The sequence below is a fragment of the Acipenser ruthenus genome, chromosome 9 (assembly GCF_902713425.1).
Source record: "Acipenser ruthenus chromosome 9, fAciRut3.2 maternal haplotype, whole genome shotgun sequence".
In the NCBI taxonomy this organism is placed as follows: Eukaryota; Metazoa; Chordata; class Actinopteri; order Acipenseriformes; family Acipenseridae; genus Acipenser; species Acipenser ruthenus.
Genome location: NC_081197.1, coordinates 2,800,686 through 2,824,194, shown reverse-complemented (window position 1 = coordinate 2,824,194; position 23,509 = coordinate 2,800,686). Strand labels below are relative to the sequence as shown.

The window sequence follows — 23,509 nt, the reverse complement described above, 5'->3', positions numbered from 1 at the left end:
TAAGAACCAGGAAAGAGGTCCGCGACGGAGCTGGGAAGTTGATAGTGAAAGCAAACCCTAACGTTGAATAGACAGTGGATTGATATTGTTCCGTTCGCAGGTCGGGATGTTTAAAATCCACCCCGAGATCCCGGAGTCCCTTTCGACTGAAGCCAAGTCCTTCATCTTGCGCTGTTTTGAGCCGGACCCTAACAAACGAGCCCTTGCGGCGGACCTGCTCAAGGACTCTTTCGTGAGGCACGGCGTCAAGGGAAAGAAGAATAAAATCGCATTCAAGCCCTCTGGTGAGTATAGCCTGTGCTTCCAATGGGGTTCTGATACAGAAAAGCTTAAATAAGATGTGGTATGGTGTATCAATAAGACAAATAACTCATCTGATACCCTCCTCTCTCCATTTCTAGCTTCTAACTCTGTTGACTTACAAAATCAGGCATTTGAAACGTTCTCTCTGAATCTTAATGATTTTGAATGCCAGTGAACTCTCCAAACGGTCCTTCTCAAATTTCATTCTCAGCTGCTCGGGTTTAAAGTCATGGTTCTGCAAGGCACGCTTCTCTCGTGATTTTGCATGGTGCTCTAATTTCAGACAGGACAAGTGCAAATCACTGATGCTTGTTAAGACCTGGATTGTTGTGTGTTTTTTTTTGTTTGTTTTTTTAACACGTTTTCTTGTGATTTGGTGATCTACACAAACTCAACTTCCACCAGATTCCTTAACGGCAAAATCAAAAAGGGGAGTGAAAATATTATAAATAACAAGAACTAAATGCAAATGTTTCATAATGTTGCAGTAATACCTTGCGGATTTCCTTTCATGTAGTTGTTTTTATTTTTTATTAAAGTTTTATAACTGGCCTAATCGACAGTATGTTATTGCTTTGTCTATTTTTACTTGTGAAGCCCTGGGCAGCGGTGACTGAATTTGAATGATTCTAGATTTGTGTTCGCTGATGTCAGGAGAGACCGGGTTAATCACACTTTCATTAAAGCACAGGACCAAGTGCAAAAGCATTTATATATTGGACAAGTTAAAAACAATTGTAGCTGCATGAAACATACAGCTAACCCCAGGATCACATTGTAATTACAGATCAGCAAACCACGATACAAATACAACAACTGTGATACAGATAGCACGATGTGTTACTGTTAAATTACAGAGAGCACTGATGTGTTACTGTTAAATATACAGAGAGCACTGATGTGTTACTGTTAAATATACAGAGAGCACTGATGTGTTACTGTTAAATATACAGAGAGCACTGATGTGTTACTGTTAAATATACAGAGAGCACTGATGTGTTACTGTTAAATATACAGAGAGCACTGATGTGTTACTGTTAAATATACAGAGAGCACTGATGTGTTACTGTTAAATATACAGAGAGCACTGATGTGTTACTGTTAAATATACAGAGAGCACTGATGTGTTACTGTTAAATATACAGAGAGCACTGATGTGTTACTGTTAAATATACAGAGAGCACTGATGTGTTACTGTTAAATAATTGCACAAGTTACCGGGTCTTAAAAAAAAATTAAGTATATAAATGCCAGAAGTATAGTGGTACCAGAATTCAAACTTTCTATTAACTGTACACTTTTTTTTTTTTTTTAATCCGGATAAAGGATTTTATTCCTTTTCACATGTAGGTGCCAGGAGTTTGAACAACCAGGCAACTACTCTGCTGGCTGTTAAACTCCCAATGCAGCAGCTATGACATCAGAGTAGATGACTGTATTCGAAGAAGATGACGGGATGGAAACGTACAGTCAAAGAACATGAATGCGAATGAATCTCCGAGCTGACGTGCAGTGATAGAAGTGCTGTTGAACTGAGACGCCCCAAAGCAGTGGCTGATGTTTTACTGAAGTGTTGTTTCAGTTGCCGCACTAGATCTTAATGACGCTGTCCCTTTGTCCCTTTTCTTGGTTGCATTCTGGACTGTCGCTGGGTCTCTGCTGGTCTAATTGGATGTGGTATAATACAGTGTGGCAAGGTTGGTTTGAACTTGTGGTTACCCTTCCTTTCTCATTGTCACCTTTCCAATACCCGTACTGGTTCACTTTACTGTCAGGATGACTGCAGTCTCACCTGTCTCATTGTTTGTGAATTTGTACTGCCTGCATGCATGCATCCCTGCTGACTAAGTCAGATCTAACTCTCCTCTTTCTCTTGTCTCTTTTTTCTCTCTATCTCCTTCCCTTGCCTCTCTCCTCCTCTCTTCTGTCTCTCTCCTCTCTCTCCTCTCTCTCTCTCATTTCCGTAGCTTTGCAGCCCCTGCAGTGACTGCATTGCTTGGCTTTTGCCTTGCCCCCACATGCTGGGGATGCATTGCTTGCTGCTTTGAGAATGTCGTGCTAAGCTACTCACAGCACTCCTTCATCAGTTCACAAGTCGCTTCATACCCCGTTAGGCCAGGTTCACAGTTCATTGTGCTGATGTGCTGATCTCAAAGTTTTACCAGTCGGATAGTGAAACAAGGGTTAGACGATAGCCACCAACCCTCCATGAAGTAGTCATATTCTCAGATCAGGGCCCCAACAGAGGGAAGTTCTAACAAAATGAGCATTTCAGATCCGACCCTTCTCCTGGCTCCTAGTCTTTCTGCTGCAGCCGTGCCTGACTCAGGGTGCTCTCCTTTCAGATTACATTCGGAGCGTGTCGCTGCCCATTCAGATGCAGGGGGAGAGTGCCGGCAGCAGCAGCAGTGAGCACGGCTCGGTCTCGCCCGACTCTGACGCCAAGCAAGACATCTTCTTCGAGAAGAAGCAACGATCCAGCTCTGAAAACCTCATCAAACCACCCATCTCCAACTTCCTCAGGTGAGACCCTGACTGGAGGAAGGGAGGGGCGTGCTTGAAAAGCAGCTGTGTTTTATTGTGACTTGGTCCTTTTCTCACAGTGCTTGCAGACGCTCACAGATTCACCCCCAAGAACACATTGCATGGTTGTCCTGTGTTTAAGTGTTTGTTATGCATTTACATGCAGCTTACACTAGGCGTTAGTCCACCTCCTGTGTAAACGTATGGCTTAACGTTTTCTCACAGTATGCACTTAATAGATCACAATTGATAACAATAGATTGTGATTTCCATTCTTTACTATTTATTATTGAAAAAGAACAAAGTTAAAAACAAAGCAAGGTTTCGTCAGACTTCCTTCCTCAGGACGTAGTGAACAGACACTGCCCACAGCATTAAATACAGTAAAACCTGACCTCAATTAGTTAACGATGCAGTCATTGAACATTAGCAATTCAAATATTCAGAAGTGCAAACAATGCTATCAAAATACAATACAAATAATTCAAAACATGCATACTTGTATTTACTTTTCCCTCACACATTTCAACGTTACCTTATTTAACATGTAATTTGATTCTATTTTCAAAATCATTCCAAAATACTCAAGGCTGCACATACACAAATTAAACTGATAAAAATGGATTTCAGTTTTGTAATGGGGAAGGCTAAATCAAATGGCAAAGACTGTCCTCACACTACCGCTGAAAATTACAATCTATCAACTGGAGGCAGCATTGGCTGAACCCTGATGATTCCACTGAGCCTGTTTGTGATAACGGACCTCCGTGTGGAGTTTACCAGGCAGCTGTACATAGCCATTATCCAGTCCATTATCATCCAGAAATTGCCCTGGAGTTGGCTATTTGATCAATGAAGTACAAAAGCTCTGAGGTAAATGACACTGCGCATACTGTGTACTTTGCCTGCACTCTGTTAGTTTAATAGTTGATTCATTTGTTCTGTTTTATTTATGTTAAGCAGCCATACAACGAATCTGTTTATTTGCTTTACCATAAAAATCGGTGTACAAGTGAATTTCTGAGTGATTTCTGAGTGGGAGCAATGCCAGTGCTTTCACGAGCAGGGAATGTGCATTAGCTACAGCCTTTTCAATTAGCCTCTCCTCCGCTCTGCTTAAACGACCTAATGTATCTAGAGATGAAGCTATGTGGTGACCACAGATGTGCTGATTATGAGAGGGAATAAATAGCCTCAAGGAAACCGTTCTACTAAGACCATGCAGAATGAATGCTAAGCGTCTCGTAAGGGTCTGTAACTCAGTCAAAGACACGCTGTTGTGTACATGCAGTCTTTCAACACTAAGTCACGTTGCAGAATGACTCTCAATTTCAATGCATTTTATTTATACAGCACTGTGCTCATTTATTAGAACACCCAATCGCTTCTGTGGTTTTGATTTGTTGTGCATATGAAATCATCGCAGAGATGAGAGAGTTAAAGATAAGGGTTGTGTTTAGTGATTTTTCTGAGGATCCCCCTGAGTAATTAGTTTGAGAGCCGCTGGTGTAGGGAAGGCCCTGTCCAGTGGTGTGAAGACCCCTCTCTCCTCTCCCACCCCCCCACAGTGTCCCGGATGAGAACTCGGTGTCGGAGGACCGCAGTGCCCCCCCCTCCCCGGAGGACAGGGACTCGGGGCTGTTCCTGTTGAGGAAGGACAGCGAGCGCAGGGCTATTCTCTACAAGGTCCTGAACGAAGACCAGGATAAAGTCAGCGCTTACCTCATGGAGAATCACATACAGGCAGGTTTTCATCTGCATGCACAGTGCAGCCAAAAAGCAACAATTCCCCATGAGCAACGGGGAAAAAAAGGCTGATTTTAAAATGCGCCTAGTCTGCCCAAAATGATGCACGTCTGATCAAAATGTGTTTTTAGAAATGGCACGCAAAATAAAAGCCTAGAACCGTTTTCCTGAATATTCAGAAATGCAGACAAGTTTGAGTTATTTAAATCATTTGTATTAATACGATATACGGTATTCAGATTTTGACTGTTAATTAAAAAGACACCAGCAGTCGAGAATGGTTTCCTGGATTTATTTTATTATGCGTTCTGTTAATAGCGGTGTGCTGATACTCATGCATGTAGTTCCCTTTAAGAAGTATTTATCAGCAGGTGTTCAATAAATCAATTTATTAATGTGTTTCAAAACAAAGCTGTCCTTCCCTCACCTTTACAATTGACTACCAATCAGTAGCAATTAAGTTTCGCGTTGACTGTTTTAAAAGTCGATTTTGGAGGCGAATTTTCCTGTCATCCGGGGCGCTGACATGTTTACTGCTGTACCGATGCAGTAAAGTGACGCTGAATATTTTCGTTGTGTGTGTGTGTGTTTGTGTTCTGCAGGGCACGGAGGAGCTGAAGCTGTCAGTCGATCACATCAAGCAGATCATCTGTATCTTACGGGACTTCATCCGCTCCCCTGAGCGCAGGGTGATGGCCTCCACGATATCCAAGCTCAAGCTGGACCTGGACTTCGACAGCACTTCTATAAACCAGATTCAGCTGGTGCTCTTTGGATTCCAGGACTCGGTAAATCCCTATTGAAACTGGCATTCTGTAGCAATCGTTCTGATGCCTTCCCCTCTGCTTGTAAGAACTGTACCAGGTACCTTTAGTATTGCTGCATGTCTGACTGGGTTCTTTTTATAGTTTTCAAATAATCACAGTTTGCCTTTCTATTCCAGTTCACATGCCTTGTATTTTATAGAGCTTTCCTTTTAATTACTTAAAAGCAAATAAAAGATTCTCCACTGTTTACAGACCTCTTCACTGCTACTGCGTATTATACTGTGCATTTTAACAGTACAGAATTACAGAAATAGTTGTTACTGAAGATTTGTGACCGCCTAAATAATCAGTGTTTTTAAGAACAACTCCGGTGCCACACCGCTAATCTGTGCAGCCCAGTGAGTGAAGCACAGGAGTCTAGGACAGGAATACAACACTGAGGGCCACAAGCTGCATCACAGGACTGACCTTTTCACACCATGCTGCTATTGAAATGCCCAGAACTCTTGTCCGTTTTTATGTTATTTTGTTCTATAGGTAAACAAGGTTCTGAGGAACCATCACATCAAGCCTCACTGGATGTTTGCTATGGATAACATCATCCGCAGGGCAGTCCAGGCTGCAGTCACAATACTGATTCCAGGTACATGCCCAGGGTTACAGTGCCTCTCTGTGCCATTGTTCTCTGTTCAATAACTCTTCAAATATACATGCTCTGGTGGCTTGGTTCACCAGAACCCAATTAGCACTGGATTACCTTACATAAAATAACATTAGGTAGGCTAGTGCTAATCTGGGTCTGTGAAACCAGCCTGGAGTGAATTGTCTATCTGTAATGAACCTTCCCTAATTAGTTACTGTTTATTTTTGGAAATAAACCCTGTTTTTTAGAACCGTAGTCCATTTTTTGGAAAGTAGACAGTTTCTGGAATTGATAGCCTCGTTTTTGGAAAGAGTGTGTGTGTGTGTGTCTACAGCGCCACCTACAGCTTCTGTGTAATATCTCTCGGTTCCGAGGAGGGTGGAGAGCTGTGTAGACGTGCCTCGGATGTATCCAGAGTAGAGAGGGTTAACCAGCGGGCTAAATCATACTGTAGAAGTACCTGACTCTGTGACATGCATGTTAGAAAATGGAACTACGGGACTAGGCTGTGTACGGTGCAGTGCTTTGAGGCTTCTCGTAAATGTCAGAATTTGTTGTTGCTGTTGCTTTGCGCTGTGTTTTTATACTCACTGTTCATTAGCTTCCAGTCCGCTCCCCATGTGTTTGCAGTAGCCTGATCCCTCTGCCCAGGCTTAGCGCTGCAGTGCCTTGGCTGCTGCACTGTCACGTGTCCTGTCACATTGTTTCTCTTCACATCGTCTCGGGCAAGGTGCACTACAGCTTGTGTGCCTGCTGATCTCTATCCAATGCGTCTCCAATTCTCCTTCCGTCTGCCCCCTGGTGTTCACAATATGAATAACTTCACAGTCCCTCTGCAACCCCAAAGCACTGTCTCCACTGCACAGTGTTGTTGTTCTCAGGTGCATGCTGGGACATGTTCTTGTTAATCGCTGAGCTCTTGAGACTAGTTATTGTTTCCACAGACTGAGACAGACTTCCTCTTCAATATGAATATGTAGCATAACACGCATTTCAAAATCACATGTTGGGGGTCCCTGAGTGGCTCACCTGGTAAAAGCACGGCTGTGGGGTGTGCAGGGTGAGTCATATGGTCAGGGGAGCGCAGGTTAGCGTCCTGGCTGAGCGAAGGCGCTGTTCTTCGCTGGGGGTTTCTAAGGGAGCATCACATTGGCTGGCGCTCCCCCGGGTTAGGGAGGCAAAACTGGAAGGCCGGTAGCTTGCCGACATCCGCTCTCTCGTTCCTGGGTGTAGAAGAGGAAGCTGGCTCGGCTGTGGGATCGGAAGACGCCACTGAACCTTCATGTCTCCTAAATTGGGGAGAAAGTCTAATGTTAATACTGCGTAATGAGCATGCTATTTATTGGTTGTCCCTCCCCAGAGCTGCAGACGCATTTCGGGCCGGCCTCGGAGAGCGAGGGGGCTGATAAAGACGCAGACGAGGTGGTGGAGGACACAGAGTTCAGGGGGGAGGGGGAGGAGCTGGTGCCCGAGGACCCGGTGCTCACCTCGGGGGTCAGCACCCTCAGCTCTGTCTTGTCCGAGACCCCCAGACCCCCGCAGCACCCTCTCAGCATGCAGCTCGGGAGGCTTAAACAGGAGACCCACAGGTACGGAGGATAGAGGGGGTCGCCACATTCTTGACCATTTTTGTTCGTAAAACACTGAAAGAAACTTTCCAGTGTCTTCAATGTTGTTATGATTCGTATACTTTTTGATTCATATCACCAGGTGATGTTGCTTTGTACCCTGATGACGGCAATGCTAAGCCCAAATGCTTCAGGTTTTTTAACCAATAAAGATATGCGACTTGCAGGGTTTCCTTTTAATTTGCAGCCCCAAGCGGCCCCTAGTCAGTAGTCACACACTCTTTTTTGTGTTTTAATTTTCTTTTTTATATATTAACAAGTCATTCACTAATTAGTAATTGTATTTTACATACAAGGAATATTATTAATATAGCTGTGTGAAATTCTTTTCAGTTGGGGTTTAAGAATAGCTGTGATGTCAACATGTCAGTTCTGTTGCCGTGGAGTAATGGAACAGCTGATGTCTATAGATAGAATTCGGAGTGTCTGGTTGTGTTGCTATGCACCAAGGAGTGCACACCACTCTTGTATTTTGCTCAACAGCTGTATATCGTTTTTATTTCATTTTAACAGGTCTTTTACAAGAATGTTGTTAACCAGCACATAAATGTAGCTGCTTAACAGTAAAACTACATGAAACTGGGGCTCCCAAGTGGTGCATCCGGTAAAGGCGCTCCGCGTGGAATGCAGGATGCGCCCTAAAGCCTGGACGTTGCCGGTTCGAGTCCAGGCTATTCCACTGCCTAACATGGATGGGAGCCGCTCGGGGGGGGGGGGGCTTAGGTTGGCCAGGGTGTCCTCGGCTCACCGTGCACCAGCGACCCCTGTAGTCTGGCCAGGCGCATGACGGCTTGCCTGTAAGCTGCCCAGAGCTGCGTTGTCCTCTGACGCTGTAGCTCTGAGGTGGCTGCATGATGAGTCTGCAGTGTGAAAAGAAGAGGTCGGCTGATGGAAAATAATACAAAAAATAATTGCCACCATCGTTTGGGCTAGTGCCTTCTTCAGTGACATTGAGGTGAAACTAGAAGAAACTGAGTCAAGCAGACCATTGTTTGGGCTAGTGCCTTCATCAGTCGCTGTTGACCGCAGCCCTGCTTCTTTCCAGGTCTCGCTTTCCTCTTTAACCTCGCTGTCCTTGTTGCAGGTTACTGGAAGACTTGGTGCAGAAAGAGAAGGAATACCAGCAGCTCCTGCGACAAACTATCCAACAGAGGTGTCAGGACCTCGAGCTCATCAAGATGAAATGCAAACACGCAGGTAACCAGCCGAGGCGAGCAGCTCCCATTGGACCACCCAGTTAAACCAGAGCTGCCCAACGAGCCAGTCCGATTACCTAGGACTTCTTATAAAGACATACTAATATATATATATATATATATATATATATATATATATATATATATATATATATATATATATATATATATAATTTACAATCATTTACTGGTTTATTTTCCCAGAGGGGCGGCAACCCAGAGAGATACCTTTGGGGAATATAAAGAGTGTCTTCTTTTCTGAGCACAGTGCAGAGAAAGAGAAACTACAGCATATCAGAACTTATTGTAGCAAGCAGCCGAGCTCGCGTCATTGTACGCCATGCTGGTCTGGATGGAATCTGACATTGTAAGAGTCTGGTTTGTTTGTTTCGTGTCTCTAGATGTCCCGCCCCCTTCAATATTTCACATACCCGCGGACGAGGAAGTCGATAAAGAGCTCACTGATTGGTTGAAAGAACAAGGAGCGGACACACAGACAATAGAACGGGTAACACGTTTTTCTTTCATTGTGGGTATTTTCCCCTTCCATGTGATAATGCTCTTCTGGGTTATGTAGGTTGCCACCGTGGTAACTGTGCTGCAGTCTCTGTTGGTGATGCTAGTATACCTGCTGTGTTTGGTACATGTGGTATTAGGTACAGAGAGTGTCTACTGTCCCAAATAAAAGCAATGGAACTGAATAGGAATAACTGCTAACGCTGTGAAACTGTTCCTTGTCAATGCCCTCGCCTATGCAAAGCAATCTTATTTTTTTAAACTGACCTTGCCTCTATTAATTAGATGAACCTTATGTTTATCACAGTTTACCTTTCTTTCCTTGTGCCCTCTTTTTCAGTTTGTTGCAGAGGATTACACACTAAATGATGTTCTCAATGATATCAGCAAAGAGGATTTAAGATACCTAAGAATACGGTGAGTCGATCCCCAGGTCCATGGCTTTGTGCAGGTATACAGTAGTGTGCAAATGTATATCCTTTATATGCCTACCTGCTTGAAAACCTCAGGGTGTGAGAATTTCAATGTCTGGTCAGTAATCAGTGATATAGAAACAATAGGCACTCATGTGAAAATGTTAAGACCACTTTGTGATTCAATTAGGCATCTTAAACAAGTTCTAAAAAATTTCCTGCATGTTACCATGTGCGACTGCGTTCCTTTCCCCTTGCTATTTTAAATGAATTGCATGTATCGCCTATTAAAGTCATCAGTTCAGTTAGACAATTCATATGCCCAACAAATCAAAACTGCAGAAGCAATGGGGTGTTCGAATCAATTTTGCACACGACTGTATGTAATTACTTGGACTTTGTTACCGCCTGTTCCTAGACTGTTTAGTTTTGAGACGTTATTTTGGATTCTGGTGAAGTCCGTGTATCCTGCCACCATACATTACTATAGGTGAACAATGATTGATAAAGGCGACGCATTGAAATAAAACATTCTTAGAGAACGTTTTGAGCTCCGCCACTACCCTGGCAAGTTGTGATTCATTGATTCCAGTTAGCTTGAGCATTGTCCAGAATGCCAGGTGAGATGTTTGTACATGCTGGCACATTGTTCTCTAGTGATGTTCTGTAGCAATGTGTTTCATGAGTCATGCTATAGATTCCTGTGCAGCAGGCATAAAGGCTGTACCTGTGCAACAAAGTGAGTGTAAAGCTCAGGTGTATCCTTTTTTCTGATGTACAGGAAAGAAACAGAAACCTATAGCAGGGATGGAAATAAGACTCCTATTGCATAGCAGTTTCACCCATACCAGGTTTTAATATGAGCTTGCTTAGCTACAGTGTATAGGTAACAAGCTCAGATGTGTCTTGTTACGCTTTAACCACAGTTTTTATAGGTATGGTAACAAGCTCATCAGGCTCATAGTAAACCAGGAATGGATCAAACTGCAATGCAATAGGAGCTTTATTGCCATCCCTGCTACAGCGTGGTGGCAGCAGAACTAGTGTTTTAAGATCATTTTCAGGAAAGTGGCTATACAAATGGTGTATTGCATTGTGATCGGTGTGGCAGGTGTTTGAATGCTCTGGTATATGGTTGTAATGTTGCTGTGTTCCAGGGGTGGTGTGCTGTATTGCATTGTGATCGGTGTGGCAGGTGTTTGAATGCTCTGGTATATGGTTGTAATGTTGCTGTGTTCCAGGGGTGGTGTGCTGTATTGCATTGTGATCAGTGTGGCAGGTGTTTGAATGCTCTGGTATATGGTTGTAATGTTGCTGTGTTCCAGGGGTGGTGTGCTGTATTGCATTGTGATCAGTGTGGCAGGTGTTTGAATGCTCTGGTATGTGGTTGTAATGTTGCTGTGTTCCAGGGGTGGTGTGCTGTGCAGGATATGGAGGGGTGTGCAGAGGTACAGGATCAAGGAGAGAAGAAAGCAAGAGGAAACCCTGGAGAAGATGGAAAACTGAAACAGACCTGCACTGGCGTGTACAAAGGAAGACCAAAGGACCTCAAGTGCTCCCAAAAATTTGAAATGTGCCTTTTTATCTGCTTGTTTGTCATATTTCACGCGTGCGTAAAAGCAAAGAACGAGACCTTCTGTATGTATAGTTTTTATTGTTGTCATTTTTTTTCTACCACTTCACTGTTGAAAATTTTCTTTGGAGTCCACTTGGTAAATATACCTTAAAAATGCACTAAAATGGATTATGATTAAAAACTACATTTAACTGCAATCCATACGAATGTCTATATATAGAACGTCCCATTTATATTCAATCACAAATTCCTACTGTACTTACTATTTGTCACTATCATGAAATACAAAAATAATTGCAAAGGCAAATAATGTCTAAACCTTTGATTTCAAAATTCTTTTACAAGAAGTATTTTTTAGCCAAAAAAAGATTTTAAAATGTATATATTATATATGTGAGTCATCTAAAATGTGTTAGTATGAGATTAAAATGATGTTGAATTAGGATTTGTGATACTCTTTGATATTGCTTATTTAATGTTTATTGTAAAAAAATATATATAATATAGGGTGCTGTGTAGGATACAAGCTGAAGCCATATACATACCAGTGTGTGTGTGTGTGTGTGTGTGTATCAGTTCTTTTTTTAAAAAATTTTCTCCCAATTTGGAATGGACAATTATTGTTAGGCTCAGCTCACCGCTGCCACCCCCGCGCTGACTCTGGAGCAGCAAAGACGAACACGCTGTCCTCCGAAGCGTGTGCTGTCAGCCGCCCGCTTCTTTTTCACACTGCAGCCCCACTGTGCAGCCACCTCAGAGCTAGTGTCGGAGGACAACGCAGTTTACAAGCAAGCCCGGCCAGACTACAGGGTTTGCCAAGCCCTTTAATGCAATGCAAGCAATACAGCAAAGGAGTACTCTATAAACATTTCACTAAAAAAGCAATTTGAATAGTACACAAGCTTTGCTACTGAAACACACGAATTCCATTCCTGTGGATGTTTTGTAGTCCCGAAAAAGAATGACAAATTTTGACACTACATAGAAGCTAAAAACTACTTTGGTGTTGTCCGTTTTCAAAAGCCTCATGTTTTTCCAGTCACTAGCTGAACAACGTAGTGTAGCTGACAGTATGGCTTACTTTTCCTTCTAGATGCATTCAATACATGTGGGAGGACTTTAAATATGATCTAGAGGTAATTCACATGGAATTCCACACTGCCACCTAGTGTTTAATGATAGTTTGTAGTATCCCCCCCCCCCCCAATCAGTACTTGATTTATGTGCTGTATTTGTTTGTGATTTTATGTTAAGTTGCCAAATAAAAGAGTAATTATATGCAAAACAAGTTTTTGCTTTGTTTCAATGAAGTTCAGTATCCGTTTATTGGAATGTGACTGAAGAACAAAAAAATTCCATTGTGTGTCAGTTACACTGTTTTCATCCTTGCTATATATAAGAGGTATGAGACGAGCGGGAACATGCTCTGTCTTGTTACGTGGGACAGCGAAAAGCTACAGTCAAAGATCTTGCCCACACATTTTGCTAGCGATATGAAGCCACAACTCTAATGATCAATTTAAAAAGCATTTTTAGTTACAGAACCACATGAAGAATGAATTACAAGGAAGCAGTAAGAACTGGTTTCAAGCAGCAGATGTTATTTTGACCATTTTATTTGTGTCAGACTGTACAAACAAAACAGACTGGAAACCGAACACACCCAACATGTGTTACATCTCGATCTCCCCCCCACCAAATTCAATATCTTTTTCTATAAAAAGTAACATTTTGTCAGCTAGGTGTCCATAACAGCTGCTGGGAATGTCACATGAAGGTTAATATTTAACTGACATGTTGGCTCTTAATCAAGGTATACCACCATTAAACTTGTTTGTTAAATATAAACATTTCATTCAACATTCCCTTCACAAAACACTTGCAGTTTCTTTTAACAACAATGTATTTACAGGAAACACCAGTCCAAGATCGGACTGCCCCTCCCCACACAAGGTTAGTTGTTTCTTACGATAGAAAGTAACATTGTGTCACGATCGTACTCAATCCTGTGAACTTTGCAGCATCACACATCCAATGACTAGGGGCAGTAGTTTTTCACACCTTGTCTGCTTACCTGTAATTTAGTCCTACATCCAGTAAGTAAAGCAATAACCAATCATTAATCAAATCATCCCTTTAGTTAATATCCACCACTTCATGAATTGGTTATCAGAATGTTCTCTAAAAAACATATATCAAACAAGTTATATTTTAGTCCCATTTTTAAACATGTTACTGAACTTTAAAAAGGGAAGGGGTAGTTCTACCAAAACCAGAGAGAAAGATTAGGAATCAAGTTGCTAGTAGCCTGCGCCACACAGATGACAATTGTCCCTTATTATATAAAGGTTTTTAATTATTCAAATCAGTTATTTGGCGTCGCTGTACGGATATCTGGAAGTATAGGACTAAATCGCAGGTTAGTCAGTTTGTGCAAAGTGGGGTGAATTTCTAAAAGGTCTTAGCAATGATCGGTAACTCTGTAAATTTAACATTTACAAAACATTCTTCATAAATAAGTTGATAACAATTTGAACTGTATGTTATTTTCAGTCCTCAAAAAGGGTCAAAAAGGCCATAACTGCTAGAGAGTTGCGGGGCGGGAACGTGCCTTCGTGCTTAGCTGATGGATTTCAGTTTCGTCCAGGGCAGGGTGCCGCGTACTTCCAATGGTGCGTCGTTGTAGAAGATGTGGTTACACAGCTCCTCCAGTGGAGGCTCGGGGTCAGTGGTGGCAAACTGTGCAGCCTCTTCAATCTCCTTCCTCACTTGAACATCAATCTCCTACAAGAGAGAGCAGCACACAAACAACTGAGCACCTTGCTGTACCAGCGAAAAGAAACGATGAGCCACCATTTCAGTGAAATCCTAAAGTTTGAAAGCTTATGGAATAAAAAAAAAAACAAACACACAAAAGCAACATGCTTCAATGTGTAAACTTTAACACATCGGGAACACTTGCAAGCAAAATTACAAAAGCCATCATAAGAAGCCCTTTGTCACTTTTTATAAATTGCTGCAACATGTATTGGTGTAACAGATTTTGATTGTAGGTCCACAAGACCATGAAGAACTACTGAATAAGAAATAAACTGGCTAAAGCTCCATACTTAGGCCAACAACTATATTTGGTTTGGATATGCAGTTAAACATTTAGGCACAATTCTAAAGGTTAAAACAGTTACGCCAACGTTTAAACTCCTACACTAAATTCTTACAGGTATGTTTCATTAACTCCCTGTGTGGTAGTGTTAAAGGGGTTCTAGTTATTGAAATAATCAAGAAGTCACACACACTTCTATTCATTGTATAGATCTCAATCTGCAAATCATGCATTTCTTTTAAAAAAAAAAAAAGGAGATCTGGTACTCTTAAAACAAAGCTGTTTGAAAGTTATGTTCAGGTAGTATTGCACTTCCTTGATCATTTTACCTGGGACAATAGGATTTGAAAGAACCCCTTCACCTTAGAATATATATTATATTATTTTTTAACACACACAACCTGTGCACTGGAATTCAAGTGCTCTTGTGCGTAAAATGCAGCATGCCGACTTATGAATGAAGACTACGTTCACAGAACACTACCAAGCCTCTCTGAATATACCTTCAGTTCCTCCACACTGGCCATATTGTTGGCCAACATCCTGTCCTTCAGGAGAGAGATGGGGTCACTCTTGCTTCTCACTTCCTGAATCTCCTCTCTAGTACGATAACTGAAGATGAAAAACACAAGTTTGGTTTTATAAAAAGATAGGACCGATGAGGCTGTAACAGGGTTATGTGTAAAGTATCTGTGCTGTAAATGATCACTGAAATTACTAAAATGAAGGAATGCATGCATCTCCAGCAGTCTCACCTGACCCCAGGGTCACTCATACTGTGTCCATGGTAACGGTAAGTTTGCAGTTCCATCACAATAGGGCCCTACATGAACAAATACAGAAGGCTGTTCATTTTGTCAGATGATATTTCAAAACAGCACTGTGATCTACTGCAAGGCTAGCCCGGTTTTTAAGTTATGAAGCAATGGAATCTTTGACCAGGTCCAAAAGTATTTAAATCGTTGAATTAAATAGTTAAACTGGATTGGTCTACCCTGATCTACTGTATAAATCTTGTGTCCCCATGCTGCTCAAGTATAGTAGCTTTCATTTCATAAACATTTACAGTGCAGACAGCTCTCACTGTTTGAAAACAGATTCAACTGTTTAGTTTCTGCTTAACCATGCAATAAAATTTAAGACTCCAATTGCAAAGCAGTTTGTGCCACTTCAGGTTTCCTTGTGAGCCCATATTGTAAGTTACCTGTACAACACATGTGTCTAATAGCTTGAACGTCTCAAACTGCTATGCAGTGGAAGTCTTACACTGTGTAATTTATTCTACGGTCGTCTAGACTTACTTTCCCGGCTCTACAGAGGTCTGCAGCATATTTTGTAGCTTCCTTTACACAGAGAACATCCATACCATCCACCTGCAAACAGAAATGCCGTTTTATTTCTGTTAAATGAAATCGCATCAATACTCAATTAAGGACCAAGTCAGTAAGCGACTCATATTAAGAAATTGCATCACGTGAAAGCCCATTTCTAGATCTCATTACTGAACTGTTCAAGGACAGCGGCTTGATTAAATGCAATAAACCCGTTACGTCCTGCAATAGCCCTGCTCCCTCAGACATGCCTGCCTTACTCACCCGGAGTCCAGGGATGAAGTCCCCTCTCTTGTAGTACTCTGTGCTGGCAGAGGAACGCTCCACGGATGTGCCCATGGCATACTTGTTATTCTCACAGATGAAGATACAGGGCAGCTTCCACAGAGATGCCATGTTGTAGGCTTCAAAGATCTGACCCTGCAAAAAGACAAATGCTTTCAATAAAACCTCTAGTACTGTACACAGTTCACATTTCAATAGTGCCCTTTAATGCAAGGTGCTGTCAAACAAACAATTTAACAATACAGATACATACAGTCTATGTAGAGAATGAGCATGCATATGTATTAGTCACACCAGCCCTTACCTGATTAGCTGCACCGTCTCCGTACAGAGTCGCACAGACCTGGTCAGTGTCCAGGTATTTACAAGCCAACGCCACACCAGCCCCCAGGGGTACCTGTATCAGAAGGAAATGGAGGTTTCACTGGCACGGTGAGAGAAGAAACATTATCTGCACCACTTATTGGGATACTTTAGATCGTTTGTACGTTTTGCCGATATTGAATTCCTTACCTGTATAACAAGCTATTATGTTTGTACGATTCTGTTATTTCTGCACAGATCATTTGTCATGCTAAATTACTACTGCTTCTGAAGAGTCCTCATGCAGATTGTGATCAGAATTATACATCTGCACAGGACTCTGTGCACACTGCTACATTATAGGCCTCAGAGTACAGTGTAACACTACTATGCTTTCCTACAATTAGCCTTGGGATTTGTTTCATAAGCAGGGTTTTGCTGAAATAGTCAGTAAGCATAAAAAAGAAAATCACATACTAGGGATATGTAGATGAGGGCACAGTATATAGTAAACAGAACAGTTTGATTTACCTGTGCTCCTACAATGCCATTACCACCATAGAAGTTATTGGCATACATGTGCATGGAGCCTCCCTTTCCTTTGGCACAGCCTCCCCTTCTTCCTGAAAGGAAAAAACAAGTAAATGGTTCAAAGCCAGTCAGTCTAGTTATTAAAGTCAAATAAGATTGTTTACAGTGAGGGGTCATTTCCTGGACTCCCAGATCACACCCAACACAACACTGTAAACCACGCAACAGAGCACACTCTCCATGCCATACTCACCAGTGAGCTCAGCCAGGATCTCCCGGGCAGACACCCCGCGAGTGTAGGTGTACCCATGTGCTCGGTATGATGTGATCAAGTGATCTGTGGGTTTAATCCCAGCCTCAATACCAACAGCGCAAGCTTCCTGTCAGGGGAAAAATAAGAATGGCACAGTCAGGCTTGCACTAAGAAATGCAATGTGCACACAGTACCAAAAACAACTTTTAGTATTTAAAGAATTTCCATTGCTTTTCAGTAACTAAGTAGATGTATTTACATCACACGTTTTCACATTCAAGCTTTTAAACACACATTACAAATATGACTAGATCTACTACTAGGAGAGTACATTATATATAGGGCTTCTGTTTTTCGAGTTTTACTAATTGTATTTCTGTTTAATTTGAGCTATTTGAGTTATGTAAATCGTTTCAGGGCTTTCGTTTGATATACTGCATGAAATTAGTGTTTGGTTACTTTCCAAAATGCTTGAGCATTTTTTTTCTGTCAAAATATGTATAGTATTAACTCGACAGTACTTGCACACTTAAAGTTGTACCTTCTTTCTTTTGCTGTCTTCCACAATGAAATCCTTATGGTCACGGGCACATTCTTCTGGGGTTTGCGTGTAGGCATTTTTGTACATGTCGCCACAACTGTTTTAAATCCTCCGTATCTTAACCAATACAGTTTTAAATCTCGCTAACAAGCTTCCATCCTGATTGTAATCAGGTTTTAAATCACGCAAGGGGAGTCTCCAATAGAAATGTGCCGTCACTCAGTAGTTGGGGCGTGTTTAAAGTAAAGTATTCAGAACGAACCAATGATAGATGCAAGTCAGGAAGGCGGGACATTGCCCAGCAGCACTGGGAAATGTATTTATTATTTTTGTAATAGGTTTTATTATTTATTTATTTTTAAATGGGAAAAAGGTAAAGTCAGCGTGAATTGATTAACCATTTCCACAGTTTTTCCGGTGTTTATTGGCTATCCTCCGATTTTAATTTTTTGTATTTCAGTTAAAATCAAAAATCAGAAGCCCTAATTATATTCTAATAAAACTCCATGGTTAATAATGATGTTCTCATTAAATGCACTTTGTTCACTGCAACACTACCAGCAAACACGCCTTTATTTATTGCTGGAGCGCTGAAACGCACTCATTCAGTTCCTTGTATCCTTTCATAGAATCATATAAATATGTATAACCTTGTAATTAAATACAACAAACAAACAACTTCAAAATAAACTCAAAAAGGTAAAGATTTTTGTAGGCAAATCTGTCCCAATACAGAAAGTCTTGAGGTAATCCGATTCTAATGCTTTATCCAATGCAACAAAAGCTACACTCCCTTGGAACGGCCCTTGTTTAGTTAACTGAAGACTAGTGTAATACTGGACACCACACACACCTGGCCATCGGACAAGTGGCAGAATCCACGGATGATCTTCTGTTTGTAGAGCTGGTCTGCTTTGAGCTCCATGCGGCGGATCACCTGCATGGTCCTGTAGTACTTCAGAGCATCCTCCCGGGTCAGCACCGACTTGGTCGGGGGGGCGTCGTCCAGACGATGGGTGTCACATTTCTGCAGAGAAGAAAATGCACAGGCTGCTGCTATCCACGGACTTTCAATTGAAAAATAAAACGCCTTGGCGTGCTTAGAGGTCTTAACGGAACTACCGAGATACTATTTGAACGCGTTGCATTGAGGAATGGTACATTTCATTATAAGGAATATACCATTATCACTATTTGACTAAATATTTTTAAAGTTATTTACCTTGGTTCGCCTGCAATAATCACTGCACAGTTGTCCACTGAAAGGATTTTGCAAGCAGGGCGCAAGCGTTCACAGAAACAGGGGTCATTAATAAGGGTCACGTCAGCGGTGCTTTGTCATTCCATTACTGAGTAATAACAAAAACGGCTGACCTCCATAGAACCAATTAGGGTCATCTTTTCCATTCGAGTTATAAAACAATGCCTGACCACCACAAAAACAATAGGAAACTCACCTTCACATCAAAGGTCGCTTCGGCTGTAAAATCAGCATAGGTGCGTGCCGCCACAACACGGGCAACCTGTTGGGAAAAGCAAAACTGCAATTCAATACAAGTGGAACGTGACAGCAGGTTAACCACGTGCGTTGAGCATGACGAGGAGTACTACTTGTTCTGTTATCTTAGCAAGTTTGTTCATAGTTTGCTGTATTGTGACTCCAGTCAGTGCAGTTAGTTGATTTTGCAGCTGCTACTCAAGACCCCTAAAACAGCCCTTTTGGCAATAGCAGAGAAAGTCAATTCACTTTTGAGACAATCTTAAACTTTTTTTCCTGAAGCACACAACCAATATGGCCACCCACAAAAAAAAAAATCCAACACACAAGCATACCCTTACATGCATAAAGCTTCAACAATAACACTGGGCATGTTGTGGCCATTAGGAGTCAACATTACCCAGAGACCAGGGACATAACTGGGTGTCACTGTGGCAAGCTGTTAATGTATAATGTGCATCAACGGTCTTGAAATGTAGAATGTGTCAAGCTTCACTGTTAATATCTGGGCAACAATGAAACCCCCCCCCAGGTAAGAATCAAAGAATCCAAATACCAAAATAATGCAACTCAAAGTGCACTGTCTCTATACAGCAGAATCTTAAGCCGCATGACCACAATACAGCAGCCTTACGAGGTAAATTAGGGTTATCTAACACAGCTTGGTAGAGTACTACTTACTGTAGGTCACAGGTCAGAGTTAAGGGTGAAAATATGAAACAGTTAATGTGAGTTTTTATACACAACAGAGGTCTTGTAAATTCATTTAAGCTCCCCCATACAAGGATCCTTAATTGTTTACTGCTGAAGTGGGGGCTTCTGAGAGAAACCTGTGCTGTGCAAAAAAGAAGGAAATGACCTTCCTGCAACACCATATCAAAGCCATGTGTAAATAGGAACTCTCTGTACTCACTGGATTGTCTGCTATTGTTAAGTCTGCAAATTCTGACTAAAGCCAGCATATCAAGGATAGCGCTCCAGGGAGTGCAGGGCTTGTGAGGAGAGAGCATTCTGTCAGAATGGACCCACGCACTCGCCAAATCTGGACCAACTTCAGGTTAGTACTTGCTTCCGCAGGGGGAGGGTTGGTATTTTCAGCACTCCTCCTGCTGAGTGGGTTACTCAAACTCTATATTGTTTATAATTCTGTGCTTTGAGTTCAGGACCTGTTCATCAGTTTTAGTTGCCTTTCATAAACATATGCAAGAGAACTGTGTTTCCGGTAACCCGACTATATAGTGCCGACCATCTGCTTTTCTGAACCCCCCTCCCCGGAACCCCAGTGTCAGAGAACGCAACTACTGTATAAATGAAGGAAAGGTGCTGTGCTAACCTTGTCAAGAATAAAGAAACATGCTGCAAACGTTTACCAAGGTGACCCAGAATTAACTCATCTGCAATTACACAGTGCAACTCAAGCTGAAACTACATGGGCTGATTTGTAGTGAATGTTTGACTAGTAGGAAGATACTGTTGTGAAACTACAGTACCAGATTTCATTACCACAACACATGATTCAACAAGGTAATAAGTTAACTTCTGTTAATTTGTGTGGGGGGGAAAAAAAATAAATCAATGTCTGTACTGAGCCCAAGGGCCAGAAAAAATAATAAATAATAATAAATTTCAACTGCAATGGCTATTACATGTTATATGCATTGGGGCCCCAAGCAGAAACACAAAGTTAAAGCATTTAAAAAAAGCAGAGCGGTGCAGGCAATTCCACTGCATTGTTATAATGAATCTAATATAGCCTGCTTGGAAACCACCGATTTAGCTCCTCTGATTAACAAGTGCTCGCATTACTAAGCAGGAAAGATACCCATCTCTTACCTCAGATGCAGCTCCCTTTAATGCAATCATTAAAAAAGGAGAAAAATGTGAGAATTAGTGGACATGCAAGTGCAACTACTGTACATCTCAATCCCAGCAAAGGTTCAGGGAAACTGCTTTTTTTTTTTTTTTTTTTTTTTTTTAACTGTATTAAGAACTTAAGAAAGTTTACAAACGAGTGGAGGCCATTCAGCCAGCCCATCTTGCTCGTTTGGTTGTTAGTAGCTTATTGATCCCAGAATCTCAAGCAGCTTCTTGAAGGATCCCAGCTTCAACAACATTACTGGGGAGTTGGTTCCAGACCCTCACAATTCTCACTTTTGCTTGGCAGAATGAGATGCAGGCTTTCCATTTTCAACTTTTCCCATTATAATAATGGCACGTGTTCCAACACAGCCAACTTAACTGACAAAGTCAACATAACAAGTAAATGTTTTAGATTTCCATCACATCACTGAGGAGACTGGGGTGTTAAACATAGTACCCAAAACATGCAAAATAAAAAATACACCATTACTCTATTTGAGGGGGGGCTTTGGAACACCTAAAAAATGAAAATACAGTGAAGGCTCACCATTAAGGCCAATCAAGGGCTCATCAGTATCTGGACTTCCTATTTAAGGTTCATTGTACTTGTAACAAAATACCACCACTGGATTTTGATTGAAAAAAAAAAAGTAAGCCTTTTTGCTGATAATGTTAAGGCTTGAATTAATTGACTAATTCAATAATTCACAAAGCTGACTTCTTAAAAAACTAATACCTTGCACGACTTATGACGTGCAGTTCACCAGACCACTATCAGAGGTCTCCCCTTGACAGCACAGTAAGGGTCTCTATCCAGCTATAAAACACAGGGTACGCTTAACAGGTGCAGCCCAACTTGCAGAGACTGTAGTAAGCACAAAGCTAACAGTTTTAGGTGTGTCTCTTACTGGTACCCAATAAGAGACACACCTATTCACTGGGGTTAAATCAAGTGCATATTAATTTATTAATAACACCTGGGGAATGGGTGAAACTGCTATGCAATAGTATAATATAGCACAACCACCAAGTCGCATCAAGGGCAAAACTCAGGGTGTGTGCGTATGAATTTATTAGAGAACAAAATGTTTGAGTGGCCAAATTTTTAGGACTCGAAATCCTAAACCACACTTATTAATTATTTAATAAAATAAAAAACACCAAAAATCTTTTGCTTTAGAAGTGCAATGCTAAGGATGCCAACAGTATATAAAATTTGAATTACTCCCGGTATTACAGACCGATAAATACATTTGAAAACAGCAAAAGTATATTCCACATACGGATTTAAGCCAAACGTTTTTTAAAAAAAGCTGTACTATTAATAATAATTCTTTATTTCGTGTTTTTTAAAACACAGTCTGAAAAGGTGAGATTTTTTTTTGGAGGGCAATTTTCTACACAGGCTAAAGAAATGGTAAATGGTGGCCTAATTGACTTCACATAGCACACGACACTCAGAATGCACGTTAGTGTGTTATTAATCTTGTTTTATTCTTAGCTTTCAATGTGGAATGCTGCAAAACTAAACCTGTCACTGACACAGCCATACCAGAGGCCTCCTCGTCTCTCGCAAGGTCAACGCGAAAACAACACGTCTCCTTCCTGATATAAAAACGCCGACACGGCTAGCACTACATTCCTTCATAACATAAATACTTACATTTTTGCTGGCGCTGCCCTTCAACACATTAGAAATAATGGTCAGCATCTTTTGCATGCTATTTACACTCAATAGCATAGACTGAAACACTGAAGTAGTCTTTCACGGTTTTATCTGGCCCCGCCTCCGCTTAAGAACGCTAGGTTGGCCAATCAGAAAATCTCTGCGCTGTTGAGGAGAGCATAGACATCAGATGTGTAAGGCTAGATCAGAAACCAAGACTAGCACTAAAGATCTTCTTTGCTAGTACGTGGTATTTTGGTATCTATCCTTTTTTGGCACATCCAGTGTTAACATGTTTGCGAAAAATGAGAGTTAAATGTTCATTCTTGATACATTTTCTCACTCGATAGTTAGCTACTTAGCCTCATTTTCATCTTTTTAAATGTATTTTTTAATTAATGTTAAAAATGATCAGGACTGTGACAAATGTGGTTTACTAAAGCGGTGTTATCTGTACAGTGAAATCATATGTAGGGACCATCATTTTTTTTACCAAGTTTTAAATTATAGGATCAGCTGAAATTCAGGTGATCTTATTAAAAGGTATCACAAAATAAATAAATAAATAAATAAATAAATCTCGTATCCAATACAAACCAGCAAAGTATATCCTAGCCTAGATCAATGGTACTCAACTCTGGTCCTCGAGATATGATCCAGTCCAGGTTTTTATTCCAAGCATGTTCTAATGTAGTTAATTGAAGCTGCTAAGAAGCAATTAACTAATTTAGGACCTGCTTGGAATAAAGACCAGGACTGGAACAGATCTCGGGGGCCACAGTTGAGTAGTACCGCTGTCTAGACCAGTGGTTCTACAAACCCGGTCC

General features: G+C 41.3%; 2 protein-coding genes across 5 annotated transcripts in view; one reads left to right on the top strand and one right to left on the bottom strand.

Annotated features, from left to right (window-relative positions):
* Positions 1–12,590, top strand: part of LOC117405267 (mitogen-activated protein kinase kinase kinase 15-like) — a 43,269-nt gene extending 30,679 nt beyond the window's left edge. Inside the window, exons 20-29 of one of the 3 annotated variants that reach the window (XM_059030729.1) lie at positions 101–268; positions 2,618–2,826; positions 4,395–4,569; positions 5,175–5,360; positions 5,877–5,982; positions 7,343–7,571; positions 8,695–8,807; positions 9,208–9,314; positions 9,663–9,739; positions 11,145–12,590. In XM_059030729.1, coding sequence (XP_058886712.1) covers positions 101–268; positions 2,618–2,826; positions 4,395–4,569; positions 5,175–5,360; positions 5,877–5,982; positions 7,343–7,571; positions 8,695–8,807; positions 9,208–9,314; positions 9,663–9,739; positions 11,145–11,241 — 1,467 coding nt within the window. In that variant the 3' untranslated portion in view covers positions 11,242–12,590. The other 2 variants (XM_059030727.1, XM_059030728.1) reach the window with 2 other exon arrangements.
* Positions 12,591–12,911: 321 nt separating this feature from the next.
* On the bottom strand, positions 12,912–22,823 carry LOC117971027 (pyruvate dehydrogenase E1 component subunit alpha, mitochondrial-like). 2 transcript variants are annotated; one of them, XM_059030730.1, is made up of 12 exons: positions 22,680–22,817; positions 20,990–21,004; positions 19,116–19,181; positions 18,512–18,685; positions 17,118–17,244; positions 16,865–16,956; positions 16,335–16,427; positions 16,010–16,165; positions 15,716–15,787; positions 15,170–15,237; positions 14,918–15,026; positions 12,912–14,095 (listed from the first exon to the last, which is right to left on the bottom strand). In XM_059030730.1, exons 1-12 carry the CDS (start codon positions 22,755–22,757, stop codon positions 13,931–13,933), a joined length of 1,215 nt encoding a protein of 404 aa, XP_058886713.1. In that variant the 5' UTR covers positions 22,758–22,817; the 3' UTR covers positions 12,912–13,930. The 2 variants fall into 2 exon arrangements, with proteins under 2 accessions (XP_058886713.1, XP_058886714.1); XM_059030731.1 differs by lacking the exon at positions 20,990–21,004 and having other exon boundaries at positions 22,680–22,823.
* Positions 22,824–23,509: the final 686 nt, after the last annotated feature.

Bases quoted from the DNA above. Each gene is read 5' to 3' on its own strand.
- LOC117971027 (XM_059030730.1), bottom strand. From the start codon at position 22,757: ATGCTATTGAGTGTAAATAGCATGCAAAAGATGCTGACCATTATTTCT. The intron at 15,027-15,169 runs GTGAGACTGCTG...TTTCATCTTCAG, and splicing joins ATGAGTGACCCTGGGGTCAG to TTATCGTACTAGAGAGGAGA. The intron at 14,096-14,917 runs GTATATTCAGAG...TCTCTCTTGTAG, and splicing joins CCAGTGTGGAGGAACTGAAG to GAGATTGATGTTCAAGTGAG.